Raw genomic sequence first — 20458 nt, forward strand, 5'->3', positions numbered from 1 at the left:
GTTAATTACCAATATCAATGATGATATAATGTTAAGGAAGAACAGTTATTTAGAAAGTATTGATGAAAATGAGGTTTAATTAAGTTTGTTGACTATGTTTCCTATAATATGTCTGTTAGGTCCAAACTGTCCTTCAGAGATCATCCAAAAGAAACGAAAATTCTTTTGACAACTTTTAATTTGAATTAAAATATTGTTGACGACTTTCGATTTATAATAAACTAAAATCATTATGATTTATAATGACTTGAGTAATTAAATATATCGTAAGTCATGATGATTTTAGTTCATGTAAGTTTAAAGTGAAAACCAATACTTTAATTCGAATAAAAAATTGTCATGAATTCTGTTGACGTTAAACGAATTTATAAAGAGAAATATCATCATGAGTTATAATGATTTATTTTTTTCAAAATTTTGTAAAGAAATCTTCATAACTCACAACGACTTTCCAATTAAAAATATAATATCTCATAATAACTTATTTTAAATCTGAAAAAAAAAAATTAAGTATCCTATTTGTGTAAATTATGGGGTAAGCTACGCACGCATGCATTCAGCTTGTATGTAAGTTTTTTCATGATAAGGATCCTTTTAAATGGTTTAAATCATCTTTGGCTTTTTTTTTTTTTTTCTCAAAGCTTCTTTACGAGATTCGTGATAACATTGGTTGGGTTTTTGGGATGGTTCTTTCGTTAACTTTTGGAGGGATTCTTAGTGTTTGGATTCATCTCCTAGTTTCTACCTGTTGTGATAAACTGTTTGCCTATTTTGCAAAATGATAAGTTGAATATTTTTAGTCTTGTCTTCAAAAATTGCTTGTTTTACAGAAGAAATTTGCGTTGTTGCAACTTGTGTGGTACTCTTCAAATTTAAGTGTTACTTTTTTTATTATTCTAAATTCATTGATCTTTTATTCTAGTATTTATTATCGGACTACTGAACTTAACATGTGAAATATGATATGTAATAAATGATGCATGGTATGAATAATTGAAAGCGGGGGAGAATGGAAGTTGAAAAGAAAGCAAAGATAGAAAGAAGAATAAAGTAGAGCCATCACATGCGCAGTTGCACAAAGAAGCCGCGCATCTGCTTCGTGATAGGCTAGTTTTCTTTCTTTCTTTTCTTTCTTACATTTTCTTTATGAGCAACCGACTTAAAGTATAATTATTTGCTTATTTTATTCTATACAACTCTGCAGTTTTTTTATGCACGACAAAAGTAGAAATTCTTCAGTCCTTTTTTATAGAATCTTGTTTATGCAGTGAATTCTCATTGATGACGACAACTAAAAGCGTGGTAGAAATAAGGGTTTGGAAGGACAGATCACAGGAAAACAATGGTATATATGCATGGAAGAATTGGATGAAGAAAAATGTTGGTATTTTATTTTGGACAATGATATTTTCACAATTCTTTTTCACAATTTTTTGACAACAGGATACATCTCATCATTTTATTGGTTTGTTTGAATTTATATTCGAAATCTTAGAAAGACCGGATTTATTATCTCATGTTTGCTTTTCGTGAAAAAATATCAAAGGAAGTAGAATGTTTCTTCAAACAACAAGGGACTCAGTCAATTATTCAATCAAATGATATTGAGTATGTTTCGCATCTCTTCTTGATAAACAAGCGGACTATTTCTTTGCAAAATTGTGCTTAATTTCATGTGACAATTCCGTCAAGATCTCTTCGTTAGTTGGGGAAGAGTCTGCACAAATCGGATTTTTTGAGAAACATGTCACAAGAAAATTGGATTTAGTTAGACTATCACGTATGCGTTGTCAAAAAATTATAAAAAAAACTTGTTAAAGAGACATTTTCCTTTTATTTTTAAACAGGCAGGGTTATAATTCTCTTCTCTTACTCTTTTATTTATTTATTTATCCTGTTTTCCTTATAGACAGACCACGTACAAAGGTAAATGAAGATGATACAAGGTCAACAAAAACATGTTGGGAAATCAATGGCAAAGATTCTTTTTCCATTATTTTTATGATTGTTAGTAATTATAAGCCATCCTTTTTTTTTGTCCCACAACGATAACCTTAATTGATATGGTCTTTCTGTCGGTGAGCCCATCCCCTCATGCCCCCACACTCCTTTCAGCCTCATGTTGTTTCAAAAAAAAGTTTAGACCCAAAATAATCATAGACAAAAATAAAATAATTATTTTCTATTATATCGTGAAAACATCTGTTATGCATATGTGTTTCTTTTTCATAATAATATAATTTTTATAATTTTATTATAAACAGTTTTAATTAAATGATCGCTTATAAATAAAATTAATTAACAAATAATTATTTTAATTTTAAATACTTTTATTTAAAAGATAACTACTAATTATTTTATATAAACCATGTATAAGTTATACTCAATCATATAAGTATTGGAATGAAATGACTCATTAACACTACTACTATTGTTCTCATACATTATTCGAATAAAGTAAATTAATACAATTTTTTCTTAAAAATTTGAGCAAATAAAGAGCAAAAGTAATTATTTTATATAAACATGTACAAGTTATGCTCAATCATATATAAGTATAAGAATGAAATGACTCATTAACATGATAAAGTCTTCATAAGATTGACTATTGACGTACGGTTATATTACTTCTACAGTGATAATATAAATATTAAATACATAATTCTTTCTCTATAGGGATAATTGTTGTTAATTTAATTTTGTACTTTCAAATTTTTTATTTAAATTTATGAAATTAACGCTATTAAAAAAATTATATTTTGCAATTCTATTTATTTATACAAATATTTTACTATCAAATTTTCATTTGGGTTTATATTTTAAAAGTTATTTTTACATAAACTTTTTTAAAACAAAAAATTCATTCACATTATTTATGAATGTGTTTCCAAAGGTAATGGGATAATTTTTTTAGACAAGGTAAAAAGTGTATTTGTAGTCAAGATAAATAAGTTTTCTTTTTCTTTTGTAATAATGACTTTTTGAATTTTATATTTACATTCATTCTTGATTATGAGTGTTTTAATATATATTAGATAAATGTATCCATACATTAAATAAATAAATACAATAAAAATTAAACATATCATTTTATACATTAATTAAACGATTCCAAAAATATATATTAAATGACTTTGTTAGTAATAAAAGAGTCTAACAACATTTTTTATTTAACATTATAGCGTGTAACATTTCTATTTTTAGATCTTTTATTTTTTATATTTTTTTATCGTTTAAATTTTATATTTTTAGATAACTTATTTCTTACATTTCTTCATATGGTCTAACATTTCTATTATTAAAAATATTTATTGTTTATTTTTTTAACCTTTAAATCTCTTCTAATATAATATTTATTTATTACCTAAAATACACAAACAAATATTGAATCGTGCATACGCATGAGTTTTAAACTAGACATAAATAATATTTCTACGTTTAGGCTTTTATTCTATTAGATTGTCTAAGTTTTGTATTTTTAGCTCTTCTATTCCTTACATTGCCAAACATTTTTATTATTAAAAATATTTATAATTTTCCCCTCAACCTCTAAACCCCTTTTAATATAATATGTTTACTACCTAGAAAAACATACAATAAAACATGGGCTCTCAAACTATAAAAAACAATGTTAAGAAGACATTACAAAAGTTAAACTATTCTTGAAGTTGTTTTGTGATTTGTAAATAAGTATTTTTTGTTTTGTAACAATACTTTTAATGTATTTATTGTATCAAAAAAAATTTAGGTCTTATAATGATTACTTGTGTTGTAACTTTTGTTTTATTCATTTTTTACATAAAGTTATTTACGAGAGTTATATTACATAACAAAGTATAACTTGATGTTTTAAATAAATATGTCAAGATAGTTATATTAACTAAAATTAAGTCTAAATTGAGTTTCAGAAATATACATTTAATTTAATTTACATCATAATAATAAAAATTACTATTATTAATAACAATGATAAATTTAGAGAATAATAATACGTAACATCTTAACTATACACCAATTTTATTATTATTTTATACATTTTAATATTAAAATATCTGCATATAAAAGTATTATAATATATGTTATGAAATAATTATATAACTATTTAATTAATTCTTCAAATCATTAAATTTTTTATTTTGGTATTACATCCATTTATTAGATATAACTACAACAATAATTAAATATACATACTTAAAAAACATTTACTTAAATATAATATTTATTTTATTATTTCCGTAACAGTTTCAACTTATTATCATTACTATTTGTACATTATCTCAACCCTTGTGATCCTTAATTAGGACTTGCAAATAATTTCAAATGAACACTGAAAAATTTCCGTGACGTTAGCAAACAAAGAACACTAAAAAAACAAATGTAAAATTATTAAAAATAAAGAACAGTAATTATATTTTTTATTATATCCATTTGAATAAAAGGAATATTTAGGAATAACGTGGTTCAAAAGAGCATAATCTATGACAATATATTCCATGTTGGGATTAAGAAGTGGGAAGAAACAAGTGAAATGGAAAATGGGGAACCCCAAAATGTTGGTCAATTGGCCAACATCCCATGCTTACACCTCTTACTATAATATATACAGTAATGCTATTATGATTGAGATTCATTTCACACGTTATAAGAATAAAATAATTATAAAAAATATTAAATTTTTATATTTATAAAATAAAAAAAGAAAAATTAATAAAAAATAATGTATAAAAATTTGTGTATGTAAAATTATTGTTATTCATGTATTAATCATAACACTCTCATATGCACCACTCCTGGTGATCCGATGCCAATTTTTTTCTAAAATCTAAAATTTTTATGAATTTGTATCACAATTGCTCATTTTGTTTCCTTAATTGGAAGTAGTGAGAAAGCTGAAAGAAAAATATAAAAAATATTAGCTGTTTTAGTTAAATGAAGAAAAAAAATGATACAAAGTTATATAATTGTAAATACAGCAAAAAAAGAAAAACAAGTTAAATATATTTTAAGTTTAATCAAAGTTAATAATAAATTTTAATAATTTTAATTATTTTTTGGGTTAAATATGTTTTTAATCCCTATACTTTGAGACGATTTTGGTTTTAGTCTATCTTTCAAACTAATGTACAATTTAATCCTTCATCTTTAGAAAACTCTGGTTTTAGTCCTTTTTACCAAATTTTTTTAACTTTATTTGCTTATGTGTCAAAGAGTGTAAACAATCCATATGCTATAATGAAACGTGTTTGAAACAGCAAATAAAGTTAAAAAAATTTGGTAAAAAGGACTAAAACCAGAGTTTTCTAAAGTTGAAGGACTAAATTGTACCTTAATTTTAAAGAATAAGGACTAAAACCAAAATCGCTCCAAAGTATAGGGACTAAAAACATATTTAACCCTTAATTTTTTTATTGAATACTTAACACTTTTATATTTTCCAATTAAATTTTCATGTGGCTATTATTTTATATTATCATTTTGTTTACTTGTTTTCATATTTTAAGATTTCATATTAATACAATGATATTATAATTAATATAAAATAAAAAGTAATTTTTATTGTTTTCATGTCATATAACAAAAGTAGTCTGACATTAGTTGGTGTAAGTGATAAATAAGAAAGAACCAATCAATAATGATGATCTCTTAATGGTTATTGGAGAATATGATAATCTCATTATCTAACACATTTTTATAACAACAATAAAAATAGCTTATTATTTTACATTAATAACGATCTTATATTAACCATAAAACTTCACATCTTTTTAACACATGTATATATTTTTTAACATGTGAATACAAGTAAAATGACGAATAAGATAAGAATCACCTAGCTTGTTAATAAAAAATTTTAATAACTGTTCCGGTGTGAGGTTGAGTTACATAAATCCTTCACAATTTCCCTCGATGACTGTCCACTCCTCTGTTGTTTTCTGATTGTCCGTCCGACTGGTCTGATGTACTCTTAGGAGAGTATCTGCTAAAGACACTCCACTCTGATGCTTAAGTCAGTTCAAGGATTCGATTGGTTTTTCAGATCTCATAATTAAATGCGCAATAAATGAACCTACTTATCTTGTGCCTTTGACCTCTATTGATAGTGTTGGCTATGGGCTTAGTATTAGAATGATTCTAATCAGGGTCCAATCGTAGCCCAATAACCTTAAACAGTGATTAGCTTAATTAAACTTATTTAACCTTGATTTTCTGGATCGCCCGCTACTGGTCGCTCGGTTGTCCTTGTTTCTGTGACTGACTGTTTAATCTATTTGACGGTCTTTAAATATGTCAATCATTTTCTTTGGTGACCGATGGTCTTCAGTACATCACTGTCCGGTGATCCCCAATACAATAACAAAAACTAATTAAAAACATAAAAATTTGGAATACTCAATACATAAAATTTTTTAGCAATACTTCTATTAAAAATACCAAAATTTATTAATAACAAATTAATTGATATTCTAAATTCTATATATTTTTCAACTTGGTAATGAATATATTAATAAATAAATATATCTGAAATTAATTAATTTGATAACACTTCCAACTCAAGTTCTACGTAATAATACTGCTTTTATCGAAGTAAAATGATGTTACATTCTATTACTTGAGTGAGTTCTTTAAATAAGTAATACTGTTTTCACTCACAAAATCTAATATAACTGAAGTTAAATATTCACTAACAATTTAATTTTGGAGAATTTTTCTTTGGAACTTAATAATATGAAAAAAAAAAATACAGATTCCACATTGCATGTTATGAGAAATGGAAAAGGATAAAATAGTTGAAAAAAGTGATTTCGTATATTTTTGTGGTAATTAGAAAATAATTTTTATTTAGGACCCTTTGCTCCATTTCTTTTCTTATCCATAGAACAAAATCATTCAGTTTTAAATCCTCCAGAACCACAACCATAAATCATAGATATTTTTATTCCATGACGTGTTAATATAGTACTGAGAAGAAGATACCCTTTTTTTTTTTGGTATCCAAAAATAATGGCTGAATTGGCTTGGCATATTCTTCATCCAATAGGTGAAATCACAGCCTGTGTTTGAAGTAAAAGGTTATGGATAATTAATAAGACTCATCATCACAAGAAAGAAAATGACACAAAAAGTATATCAAATCAATTAACCATCAAACCTTTTTACTCTCTGCTATCATTGAAGTTCACACAAAAATATCACACCCACAAAATAAAAATGGAAAGGATGAGTTTTTGTAACTGTTTACAATAAAAATAGTAATATATTTTTAATATTAATTCTTTAATAGATATTATACCGTGGGGTGGCCATGAAAAACCATTGGCCTCGTATTATTAAACTCTAAATTCACAAATAAATGTGATTACTTCTTTATTTTTATAGTTTTTGATATAAGTTTAAAATTAATGAAATTTTAATCACAATTCAATCTAAATCTATTATATTAATTAATACTTATTCTTAATTTTGATTTTTAATGTTTCTTAAGTATTTTGTTGTTAAGACCACCTGTTCTACTTTTATTAGTGTTCGAATGACTTTACTCTTTGTTTTGTTTTGAACTTAGAGACTTAATTGTGTAAGACTCCTTCATGATACGACCGTCGGACCCATATAGTATAAATACATTAATTTAGTTTTAATTTAATTATATTAATTTTTAATGATTTATACTAATTTGTAATATTATCAAAATTATCGTTTAAATAACTAACAAGAGACTAAGGTAACGTGTGTATTAAATGTTTAAAGATACAAATGATAAAATAATTTTGGATATAACAATTTCATATACATATATAACTTTAAGGAACTTGTTTATAGCATATTTTATTTATTATTAAAATTTAGTAAATTAGCATTAAAACGTCCTTAACATTAAATATAAATACAAGTGCGTCTAATTATGCACTGTATCAACAAACTAATTTCAAGATTAAAAAAATCAAATTAAAAAAATAAAATTCGTATATCATAATTGTTATATTTATGAAAAAAAACAAAAAAAAAAAAAACAACATCAATAGGTTGTTTTCTCCAATTTAGATTTGAAAGAACAGTCATCCTAATATTTTTAGATTGATTCGTACACCCTTTACATTATATGTGCTGCATTCTTAAAATGTTAAAGAGAATATATAATTTTGGTTGTATATTATGGATGTACAGAAATTTAATTATTAGTAAACTAAAATTTGTTTTTAATGTAACTTTTAATATAATATAAAATAAATAAACATATTAAATATAAAATTCTATAGTTAACAATAATATAAAATAATAAATTCTCATCATACCATATCACATTACACTAACAAATCGAATGTAATTATTATTATAAGTCTGAAATTAAGTAGTGAAGATCCTTCAAATTTTTTCTAATAAAGACTAATTAATTCTCAAATTGAAATATTTTGAAACTTTGTTATAGTCTCTCATACTAAGAGAGAGTGTATTTCCAACTTCACATCTTTAAGTCATAATGTTATACATCCGTGTTTCTTCAATATTGAGAGAGGTGTATTTGTATAAAACATTATGATGCTAAGTTAACAAAGTGTGATAACAATAAATGTTATAAGTATATAATTAATTACTTTGTGAATAATGTTATTATAATTTATCTAGTTGAACTTGGACCTATAAATAATTACCTCAATTAACCTCTATTAGCGACCTATGTAATCATCCTTAACCCTAGTCATTTTTTTTAGTTAACCAAAATTATTCGAGCCATCTTAGGTTGAGAACATCTAGACCATCATAGGCTAAAATGTTTTAGGTTATCATAGGTCGAGATGTATCTTACCATCATAGGCTAGGATGTTCCAAGCCATCATAGGCTGAAATGTTTCGGACCATCATAGGTTGAGATGTATCTGAGCATCATAACATGAAATGTATCATGCCAATATAGACTAAAATATACTAGACCAACATAGATTCATGAGATATGACCAACATAGGTTGAGATATATCAGACCAACATAAGATGAGATGTATCAGGCCATCATAGGCTGAGATGTACCAGACTTATAGGTTGAGATGTATTAAACCAACATAAGCTAAGATGTATCAAGTCAACATAAATAGAGATGTATCAGGACATCATATGCTAAGATGTATAAGGCCAACATAGGCTGAGATGTATTTGACAAACATGAGTCGAGATGTATTAGGTGAACCTAGGTTGAGATGTATTAGGCCAACATAGATCGAGATATACCAGACCACTAGGATGTATCAAGTCAACATAAGCTAGGATGTATCGAACCACCATAGGTTGAGATAACTCAAGTCAATATAAGCTAAAACGTATTAGACCAATATAAGATTATATGTACCAAACATCATAGATTGAGATGTATCATGAGATATATCACACCAACATATATTGAAATGTATCATGCTAACATAGAGTAAAATATATAAAGTATCTCTAAATCATGATGTATCAAATTAACATAGAATGAATATATCAAGTCAATATAAACAAAAATGTATAGGCTGATATAGTTTCAAATAAATAAATATAGTACAATAATAATATAAAGTAGATAATATTATTAAATTAAAAGATACATTAAATATATAAACAAAACATAAAAGCTTAGAAACTCGTAAAAGTAAGTAAAAATTGAGTTAACTTAAATTTCAACAAATCTAAATTTCAACCTAATAAAAAAATATAGATTAACATTTAACTTTTTCAAGTTATGGTTTCGATCTAAACTATAATTATAAACATATAAAATGTTATTTATTTGGAAATGAAAATCAATTCTTGTACATCTTATTTACATTTTATATATAGGTTTTAATCGTGTTTTTTTATTATCAGTATTTAGTTCATATACTACGTTTTGATGGTAGACTAAATAATGCAAGAGCGTATAGAAACTAATGTGGATATATTTTGGAAAGTTAGATTAGACATAAATAATATAACCACTCATTACTTGATCTGATAAAAAAGACTAATTTATTATTTTTCGAATATTTATTTAAAAAATAACAATAATTTCAAGTAATATAAATAATTAATTTATTTATAAATAGATATTAAATTATTTATTATTTGTAGATATTTGTTATTTGTTAATATTAATTACTCGTTTCAAATTTTATCTGTAAGTCATATAGATATTTTTATCATCTCTAAATTTATTACAATATATTGAATCAAAGTATGGTTTGTTTATATGTGTTTATTAGTTATTTGTAAAATCTCGTCAATTTGACACGATTTTTCAAATTAGAATTTTTTTTTAAAACTTGCATAATTCTTGTAATTAATTTCATAATAAAATGAGAACGGAATAAAAGAAAGGCAGCAATTGCAAGTTGGATTTGGGTTGCTTTCTTTCCAGCATAGTCATCAATGGAAAGAGATTATTATCATTATTATGAATAATGTTTAATGAGGACAAATTATCATGAATAAGCAGAGAAAGCAGTACACTAAACTGGCCAAGAGTCGTTCTCTCAGTGTCCCTTCCAATTAATATAAAATTTATGACTTACTTAAAAATACAGACATTTACTGCACTCACCTTCATCAATAATTAGCACACATTACAAAAAAATTAAAAATCAAGAAGCGAAAAGAAATTGGTGAGAATATATAAAAATAGTTGTTTGTCTGTGATGATAAAAAGAAAAGGCAGAAGTGAATAACAGTGAAAAATCCCTTTCGTCCTTTAGCTTCGCATCTTATCTCTGGTGTGGGAATGTATTTGTGAAGTGTTGCTAAAGCCACAGAGAGAAGAGCACCACACCATGTTCTTCTGCAACCAACCCTAAATAACTAAAATATCAGAACCATTCACCATGTTCACCTCCAACTAAGCTACAACTGTAAGTTCTTTCTCCTCTTTCACCTTCACCGACTTCCCTTCATTCTTTATATTTTCATTTCTCTTCTCATCCTCACCACTTTTCACTTTCAATATGACCAATCACAATCACTCTGTTCCAGATTTCGATATTCAAATGGACGACAACAACCAATACCCCATTCTCACACCTTCAGGATTACCTCGCCAAAACAAACCCTTTATGTAACTAACTTATCTCTTCGCTCTTCACAATTTTTTTTTTCCATTTTTTCTTTAATTAATTGATTCACCCAGAGTCATGAAAATTCAAACAGTGCAGAGGACGACGTCATGGAGCTGCTATGGCATAACGGCCAGGTTGTGATGCAGAGTCAGAACCATCGTTCTCTCAGAAAACCGATGCCGCCGCCCAGAAACTCCCACGATGCCTCCGCCGCCGGTCCTTCCGAGGCCAGAGAGATTCGACCGCAGCTCGACAATTTCAATCAACATCTCTTCATGCAAGAAGGCGAAATGGCTTCCTGGCTACACTATCCAATCGACGACGACGACGACGTACCTCCGTTGGATCAGGCTTTTTGCGCCGATTTCCTCTACTCCCCTCCCACCGTTAACAACAGCACCGCCATGCAAACTCTCGCCACGTCTCAGCTTACAGACCACCGCCCCATGTCCGCACCGCCTCGACCTCCAATTCCGCTGCCGGGACGGCTGGAACCGAAGACGCCGAACTTCGCGTACTTCTCGAGGCACAACACGAGAGCCGCCGAGGAGAGCGTGAAGGCAGCAGCGAAGGAATCCACAGTGGTGGATTCTTGCGAGACGCCGGCGGCAACGGCAGCGGCAGTTTCGAGAGTTTCGGAAACTGTGAGGAACGCGTCGGAACCGAGGGAAGGAGGCGCCGGCGGTCCGGTGCCTTCGACGAGTGCCGGTAACGGAAGGAGCACGATGATGTGCGACGTGACTATGGCGTCGTCGCCGGGCACTTCGAGTAGTAGCGGGGAGCCAGTTCAGGTGGCGCCGGCGGAAGAGCGGAAGCGGAAGGGTCGGGAGGCGGAGGAATGGGATTCTCAGAGCGAGGTGAGTGAATTGAATTGACTCAGTTGTTTCTTTGGCTCTCACATCAGTTTACAAATTTCGTATACGTTGGCATTTGCTATCGTGCGCCGGGTGGGTGACGTGGGTTTACGTGAGCACTCCCCTTACTGCTGCATTCATTTCGGTGCTGTGATCGTGCGCTCTTCCGATACCGTCACTTTCACCGTCGCGGCTGCGCATGTCCACGACACGTGTCTGGATGGATGAATGTCTAACTTTCGGGTTCATGGAAATGATTGAAGATATTTTAAAATTGGATTTAACTTAAATAGATTCGCAATACTAATCTTTTTAACATTAATATCTAATCATAAAATTATTTTATTTTAATAGTTATTTTAAAATATATATTTAAAGAAATATATTTATTAATGTAATTGTCTATACTAATAATGCATACAAATAAATCTCTTTATAATAATTATTACTACATCATATTCTTTTCAAATGATTAATTACATTTGAAAATATATGTCACACTATTATAATCCAATAACTCGTATTAAAAATTGAATACATAACAAATTTTTTACATTTATTTTATACTATTATTTTTCATTTTGTATGTTTAAAGATATTAAAATTTACTATTTATAATTATTTATAATAAGTTAAATAAATATGAATATGTGTCACCCTACTTATTAAATTCAAGTTATAAGCTTCAATTCAACATAAACAGCGATTAGCTTGTGAAACAGCAGTCTTTTATTTTCCTTTTATGCTTTCGTTTTGGGGGGGGTCTTACGCATGCAAATGGAGGAGTAAAGGTAACATTAAATCACATTTCGAGATTATTATGACGATTGAAGTGACTCGTCAAATGCATTTGGTTGAATTTAAGTATGGTTGATGAGTACTTAAGTTAGGGAGTACCCTTTTTGGTGTAAAGTTAGGGAGTGATTTTCAAGTGTGTGCTAAAAGTAGGAACTAAGTTCCAGTGTTTAAGTTGTCATTGTCAAAGGTAAATAATCAATTAATAACGAGGCTTGATTTCATACAGTTTATTCATGGCTTGTGCTGGAGAGACATTTTCTAACACTTTCTCTTTGATTTCGTATATGTCAGTAAATCAACCAAGCAGAAATTACCAGACCTATGAATGGATGATCTTGTGATCGTAAAATCTAAGTTTGATTTGAGTAATCCAAGTATAACAGATGCAGCTATAACTATTAGCTAAGCTTATATGCATATGCTATTATCAATTTTAAGTTTCCTGACCTGGTGGTGTGAGATGATTTCGTTTATTACCCATGACATGTGTAAAGACTCTGTGGAAAACTATGAAATTGTTAACCTTTCCCTCTTCAATTTTATTGTTTTCTTAAACAAAAACTAAGTTCTGATATCCCTAAAAAGATAGTCTATTTCAACCAATTGGGTATGACACAGGTCAATAGCTCACTAACGGTTTTTTCTCTCCAACTGCTACTCTACGATATATTTAAATTTCACTATTTGCTTCTTCTATATTCTTATTTCATTTTGTCCTGTTTGGAAAAAAAAGGATGTTGATTTTGAATCGGAAGCAAAGAAACAAGTTCGAGGATCAACATCTACAAAGAGATCACGTGCAGCGGAGGTCCATAATCTCTCTGAGAGGGTATGTACTTTCATTTCTTTTTTGAGTTCACATCTTTTATACGCTTTTCTTTCTCAGAAGATAAAAGCTTTCACTTGGCATTTGCACACAGAGGCGTCGTGATCGGATTAATGAAAAGATGAGAGCTCTGCAAGAACTTATACCTCGATGTAATAAGGTAAACGGACTTCTAAAATTTCTAACTTCTCAAGAATGGGCAGAATTTAGATTATATTTCCTTCATAATTTCTTTCTAATTCTGGTCCCTATTTTGAATTCATAGTCGGACAAAGCTTCAATGTTGGATGAAGCAATTTCGTACTTGAAATCATTGCAGTTACAAGTGCAGGTAGACTCTTCGTTTTTTGTAGACGGAGTTTGTTTTAATTCATTTTCATGGATACTGTATTCTGTGTGACAATAATTTTCTTAGACTGTTTAGTCTATGCTCAGTTCATGTATTGCTTTTATGCAACATGTTTTGCTTCCAATGCATCATCTTCCAGTGCTAGGTCACATATGATTTAGATGAAGGGCTTTAATATTTTTCATTGAAGTGAACACTATAGTATTAGAATGTTCATATTCTATACATAGTGTATCAAGTTATTCCTTCCATGTTATGTACTTTCATCTCTTACACAGATGATGTCCATGGGATGTGGCATGGTACCTATGATGTTTCCTGGAATCCAGCAGTACATGCCAGCAATGGGAATGGGGGTTGGAATGGGTATGGGAATGGAAATGGGAATGAACAGACCTGTGATGCCGTTTCCCAATATGTTACCTGGTTCTGCTTTGCCTGCAGCAACAGCAGCGGCTCATTTGGGACCAAGGTTTCCAATGCCTCCTTTCCACATGCCGCGTGTTCCTTCTCCCGATTCATCCAGAATGCAAGCAGAAAATCAGTCAGATAAAAATATGGTTGCAGCTGGTCCACCTGATCCAAACCAGTCACGTCTCCCAAACTTCACGGATCCTTATCAACAATATCCTGGTCCCCACCAGATGCAGTTTCAAGTAATTCAGGTATTTTGTCCTCTAATACTATTTCTGCTTGGATTTTTTTCTTAAACTATGTGTGAAGTAATTTGTTGCACGTGAGGTCTATTAGATTTCCTGCCACCATGACAAACTATTTTACTTTGGTGCATCTTGTAGTACCCATCTTAGATATCACTGCGAATGAATGTTCTGGTTGTGTGTTAAAAAGCATGTCTTATGTTCCTGATAACTCATACATCAGATATTGAATTCTGAGTTTACTTATAGCTCCCTCTTAATTGGGAAGAAAAAGTCTGCCACAGAACTAAAGAAAACTCAAGTTTAGCAAAGTTGCTTATATTTTTTATTCTTTAATCGAGCAGAGTATGAACGTTTATGAATTGAGCTGTATTTGCGTGTGCAGAATCAGGCAATGAACCAATCAAATGTTGGCAAGCCCAGTACCAGTAGGGATAATCCAGAAAACCGTTAGTCAGGTGAGAATTCCTTTACATTTGTATTCTACAAGTCTTATTAACACACTTTGAAGAAGTATAGTTTGCCATGCAATTTGGTTCTTAAATTTTAATATTTGCTTACTGGGTTCTTGCGTCACAAGCTTCCCGAGCATGATAATTTCTGGCAGCTTCTAAATATTTCAATGTTTGTATGGCATTCATCAGGGGAAAAATTATTGTTATAGTTACAATGAAGTGTCTAACTATTCAAATGGTGCGGCATATAGTTGTATAGCTTTTTCCACTAGCAGTCACAATGATAGTGTGAATTGAAAGTCCTGAATATGCACAAAACAGGGACAACCATAATTAACAATGGACGGTGTGCAATGCAGGTTAGATTTTCCGACACCTAAATTACAGGTGCAAAAGTTTTGTAGTTTCAAGAGAACGAACTTTTTAGCTGTTCTCATTAGCAAGCTAATCTATTTTATACACAGCTAACATGTAAATTATTGCAACGAAGTTTTCCCTGTCTTCAATTTTCATTTTTGGAGAGTGTTTGATATGAGACGAGGAACTCCATAGATGGCAGAACAGATGAAAGTGCATTTTAGCCCACATGATACCTTCGTACTTTTAGTCTTATTTCTGTTTCAGATTCATTATGCAGTACCATTTTCTCTTGTTAGGCGTTTCAGGAGCATGTGAGCTTCGTCACTATTATTTATGAAAGTGAAATTGAATCACTTACTTATCTACATAACCCAGATAAGGATTCTGTCACCATACACAGTTATACGATTTGAAAGCATCCTAGAATTTGAGTTGAACTCTCAAATTAACACTTAAAAGTTATGACATTAACACTTACGTCAACGGATATTCACAATTGTTATTTCTCATAATTATAATTATTTTTAATCAATACTTGAAAGAATTGTTAAAAATTGGTTTGATTTTTTTTTTATAATGTCATTTACGAAATTTTTTAATCAATATTGATTTATATTGTTTTTTAGTCAAAGTTAGTCAAATAGTTTATTTTGAGAAGGATGATAAACTAAACGAATCAATAATATCTAAAGAAATTAACTATAAGTCATATCGATATAAATAAACATTAAAAAAATATTTTTTTTGGAACATCGTGGGTCTCCTTCTAGCTATTTAGAGTTACCTTTTTTTTTCATTTTTGTAACAAACAAATTTTAACAAACATTAAAAACAATACACCAAATAAATAAACTTAAAAAGAAAAAAAAAAAAGAACACACCAAATAACTAAAATTAAAAAATAAAAATAAAAAAAAGGACACATTGAATGTTTTACTTAACCTTTTTACTGTAGTCAAAGTCAAAGGTTAGTAATGACTTAACACAACTCATCCTTGAATTATTTGTCTCAACTCAACACAAATTTCAAATGATCAAAATGAATTTCCCAATCACTCATTTCATTTTCTAGTCCCTAATTCGATAAAAGAAATATGTTACTACCAATAATATCTTTCATTCTAGTTTTTTAGTCTTAATTTTGTTCATACATCATTTTTCCATTTCAAGAAGTAAAAGAAAAAGACCGGACTATGCATTATGTTACTAAATAATATGAAAAAAATCTATTCAAGCGAAGCTACATTAATAAATAAGAGTAGAAATTTGTTAATTCTTTTCATTTAATTTTATATTGACAAAATTACAAACCCCTCTACTATAATTTTTTATTGAATAAAATTTCAAACTCTTTTCATATAATTTTTTGTGAATAAAATTACAAATCTTTCCTACAACTTTTTTCTGTAAAAATTACAAAAATGCTAATAACACATAACTCTCCAAGTTACACCTACATTACATTGATACATTGATATTGAATTATGATAATCTCTCTCAAACCAATTCTTGATTTTTATAATAATATTTTTTTCTTAAAAATAGTAATTTAACACACTTATTTAATATATTTTTTGTAATAGAAAACTAAAAAAATAATGTACGAAATGAGTATAAAAATGTCTCAAGTAAATTTTGTCCCTTATTCATTTTACAATTTGTAAGAAAATTCAAACACATAGCACCACAAAATAAAATAATTACCATGCCGGCTGGAATTAAAATAATCACCGTGGCCGTTGGAAATATACATTATTAATTAAAATAGTTGTTGAATCATTCAATCACTCTAGCATTGTATAGGCTCTTCATACAATGCTCAAAGCGTAATTTTCTTGTCTTTTTTCTTTCATTGGAAAAATTTTACGTGGATGATCTTAAATTTTCCTACATCTATGGAACACCTAGTAAGAAAAAATACTTTTAATTTTGTAGTTGATTAAATTATTTTCTATTTTAAAATAAAAATATTATATTATTGGAGTTGGATGGATGAAGAAGACTAAAAGATGAGGTGTTTTTCCATCATCGTCCCATTCATCAATATTTGTTGGATATACAAACCTTTGAGATACCAAGAACATTGACTTCCAACAACAGTCTTCAATGGATATTTTGGAAGACAAAAGAGTAGAGGATGATGATGCAATGAGAAAACTCTATGATGCATCAATGAAAGGATGTGTGAGTACCTTAAACCAACTGGTCCAGAAAGACCCTCTTATTCTGAGCAGAGTTTCACTATGCCCCTTCACTGAAACCCCATTACACATAACCTCTTTGCTTGGATATTTGGAGTTCTGTCAGGTTCTGCTTCGGAATAGTCCCAGTTTAGCCACTGAATTGGACTCAGAAGGACGTTGCCCTCTTCATTTGGCTTCAGCCAAAGGGCACACTGAGGTTGTGAAAGAGCTGTTGAATACAAACCCAGAAATGTGTTTGGTTCGTGACAAAGATGACATGCTTCCTCTCCACTTTGCTGCAATGAGAGGGCGCCTGGAAGTAATCAAAGAGTTGATCAAAGCCAAGCCAGATTCCATTGAGATGGTGGAGAGTGGTGATCAAGATGGCTCTGTTCTGCAATTGTGCGTTCGCTATAACCATTTTGAGGCCTTGAAATTGCTAGTGGAATCACTGAGAGGTGACCGTCGGTTCCTATCAGTCAAAGACAAAGAAGATAACAGTCTTCTGTGCTTAGCAGTCAAACACAGACAAATCAAGGTACCTTTTATTCACACACAAAAAAAGACAATGGTTATTGTTTGGATCAGTCCCCATTAGTTTCGGTTTCGGACCCTCTTTATGTAGCCAACTGAGATTACAATCTGAGTGTGCCTTTATTACTCAAATATAAACCTGAACATTGTTTTAAGAAAGGGTGATTTTCGCAGTTTTCTAGTGTTTCTGGAAGGAACATCGAGCAAATAGAATTAGTGTGATTACAATTTTAGTTGCACTGGGGTGACGAACATTCGGTAAATGTTAACATTGCAGTCAAAAACAAGACTTTTAGACCGTTTTATTTGGTTTTATTGTATGTCTGGGTTCAACTACAGCAATAAGATTTCAATGTGATATTCTTAGAAATATCAATGTCATATTACTGAAGTACTTAAAATAGAAAAGTTGCACAACATTGTATTTGAGCAATAAGAACAAATACGCAGGTAAAAAGGAACACCAAAACACTCTGAAACTAAGGAATTCAATATAAACAAAATTCTAAGAGAATGTAAATGTAACTCGAGAGATAGATTGAGAAAAGATATTTAATATTTGTGAATGTGTGACTTATGCAGATAATTAAATACCTGCTTTCGGTATCCGAAATGAGTCCAGAAATAAGAAATTTGGACAGGGAGAGTTTAATAGCTATGGAGACATCGGAGCAGTATCCAAGAGATTTAATGACGCAACAAGACGTCTTAAGTGAAGGAATTGAAGAGCCTGCACATGAAGTTTCCTCAGAAGACCAAAGGACTCTGTCAATATCTAGACAGGAAGAAGCATCCTCACAAAGCATAGGTGTTGTGATTGTGCAAGAAGATCCTCTCCAAGCATCATCATCCTCACTAACCAACAATGATACTCCACAAACACCAGCAGCACCTTCACTAGCCAGCAACGATCCTCCAGAAGCATCACCAAACATGAACATGAGTAGCGAACAAGGAGAGGACAGGTGGAGCAGATTGGAGAGGTTCTGCAGAACATACCTGCTAGAGGAAGGGAATTGGATGGAGAAAAAGACGAGGGAGCAATTGATGGTGGCAGCAACTGTGATTGCAACGATGACGTTTCAGTCAGTGATAAGCCCACCCGGTGGTGTATGGCAAGGGGATACAACAGAAGATGGGTTTACATGTCCTGACTACGGTTTCTGTCAAGCAGGCACGGCGGTTGTGGGTTATGCTTGGTCACCAGATTTTATGAAGTTCATTTTCTTCAACTCTTCTTCTTTCTTTTCGTCACTCTGTGTGATGCTGCTTCTCATGAGCGGCTTTCCGCTTGAAAACAGGGTGGTCATGTGGATCTTGGCCATTTTGATGATCGCTGCAGCTTCCTGCATGCTCCTCACCTATATGTGGGCATTGGGCTTGGTTAGTCCCAATCATATTTACTATAGAATTCGCAAACTGGGCTATCTCTTAGTTGGTACCTGGTCTCTATTACTCGCTCTCGTCGCTTTCGTACAATTGGGCCGAATAGCGTTCTGGGTTAAGTCGCGCCGCAAGAAATCAACAAATGCTCCATTCTAACAAGGCAAATTTGTTGCATTGTGTGTTTGGGTAGTTTCTACACACAGAACTTCACTTGTGGTAAGATATTTTCTATTTTGGGTCAAATTTGTTTTTAGGTTTAATACTTATTTTGGTCCTTCTTTTGGAATGGTTTGTTCAAAGTGGTCTTCTCTTTTTTAAAAAGTTCACTTAAGTCCTAGTTTTTGTAAAAACTGTGCAAATAAGTCCTTTTTGGTAACGGCAGAAATGCCACGTAGCTAATATCTGATGATTAGGCATTGTTATGGATTTTAAAAAAATAAAAAATTGTGACTGTGTAAATTAAAATAATTAGGATTAAATTAAAAAATAAATTTGGGATTGTTGGGCGGGTTCATCACGCACATTGAATCTGTTGATGATCTTCCACCCTCTTCATCCAGCTTCGTTCATCGTCAAGGAGGTTATCAAGGAGGTTGTTTCGTTCATCATCATTGTTTCGTTCATCAATACACAGTTTTTTATCCAAGGGCAAACAAATTAAAACGGCAATTTTAAAATCCAAAGACAATAATTAAATCCCAATCAGAAAGCANAAGCCAGTGATGATGGTAAAAGCAAAAAGTCAAGAAGAAAGGGACACTTCAAGAACAGAAGTGGAAGAAGAAGAAGAAAGGGACACTTCATGGTCGTGGATCGGTGGTGCTGGCGGAGTACAGCGGCACCACCACCGACGCCAGCGCAATCGCGCGACAGATTCTAGAGAAGATTCCGAAGTACTGCCGGAAGTGCATTTTCCGATCTGTTCACTACTCCTTCTGTAAAACCTAAATCCATCACTTACTCACTTTTAATGTTTTGAGAAGATGGGAAAAGAGAAGG

The 20458-nt window shown here is 30.7% G+C and overlaps 2 protein-coding genes across 7 annotated transcripts; both read left to right on the forward strand.

The window, feature by feature from the left end:
* The first annotated feature begins 10481 nt into the window (after positions 1-10481).
* LOC106758015 (transcription factor PIF1) lies at positions 10482-15646 on the forward strand. Of its 6 annotated transcripts, none has more exons than XM_022779167.1 (8): positions 10482-10851; positions 10973-11054; positions 11127-11912; positions 13441-13536; positions 13628-13693; positions 13799-13864; positions 14161-14547; positions 14927-15646. In XM_022779167.1, the coding sequence occupies exons 3-8, from the start codon at positions 11163-11165 to the stop codon at positions 14993-14995; spliced, it is 1434 nt and encodes a 477-aa protein (XP_022634888.1). In that variant the 5' UTR covers positions 10482-10851; positions 10973-11054; positions 11127-11162; the 3' UTR covers positions 14996-15646. The 6 variants fall into 6 exon arrangements, 5 of the variants coding, with proteins under 5 accessions (XP_022634888.1, XP_014496384.1, XP_022634886.1 ...); XM_014640898.2 differs by having other exon boundaries at positions 10483-10851; positions 11147-11912; XR_002667348.1 differs by lacking the exon at positions 10482-10851 and having other exon boundaries at positions 10923-11054; positions 11147-11912; positions 14927-15355; positions 15461-15646.
* A 1380-nt stretch (positions 15647-17026) lies between these two features.
* LOC106756904 (ankyrin repeat-containing protein ITN1-like) lies at positions 17027-20171 on the forward strand. Its single transcript, XM_014639503.2, has 2 exons — positions 17027-18077; positions 18656-20171. Exons 1-2 carry the CDS (start codon positions 17463-17465, stop codon positions 19613-19615), a joined length of 1575 nt encoding a protein of 524 aa, XP_014494989.2. The 5' UTR covers positions 17027-17462; the 3' UTR covers positions 19616-20171.
* The last annotated feature ends 287 nt before the right edge of the window (positions 20172-20458 follow it).

The sequence above is a fragment of the Vigna radiata genome, chromosome 3 (genome assembly GCF_000741045.1).
Source record: "Vigna radiata var. radiata cultivar VC1973A chromosome 3, Vradiata_ver6, whole genome shotgun sequence".
NCBI classification, from domain to species: domain Eukaryota; kingdom Viridiplantae; phylum Streptophyta; class Magnoliopsida; order Fabales; family Fabaceae; genus Vigna; species Vigna radiata.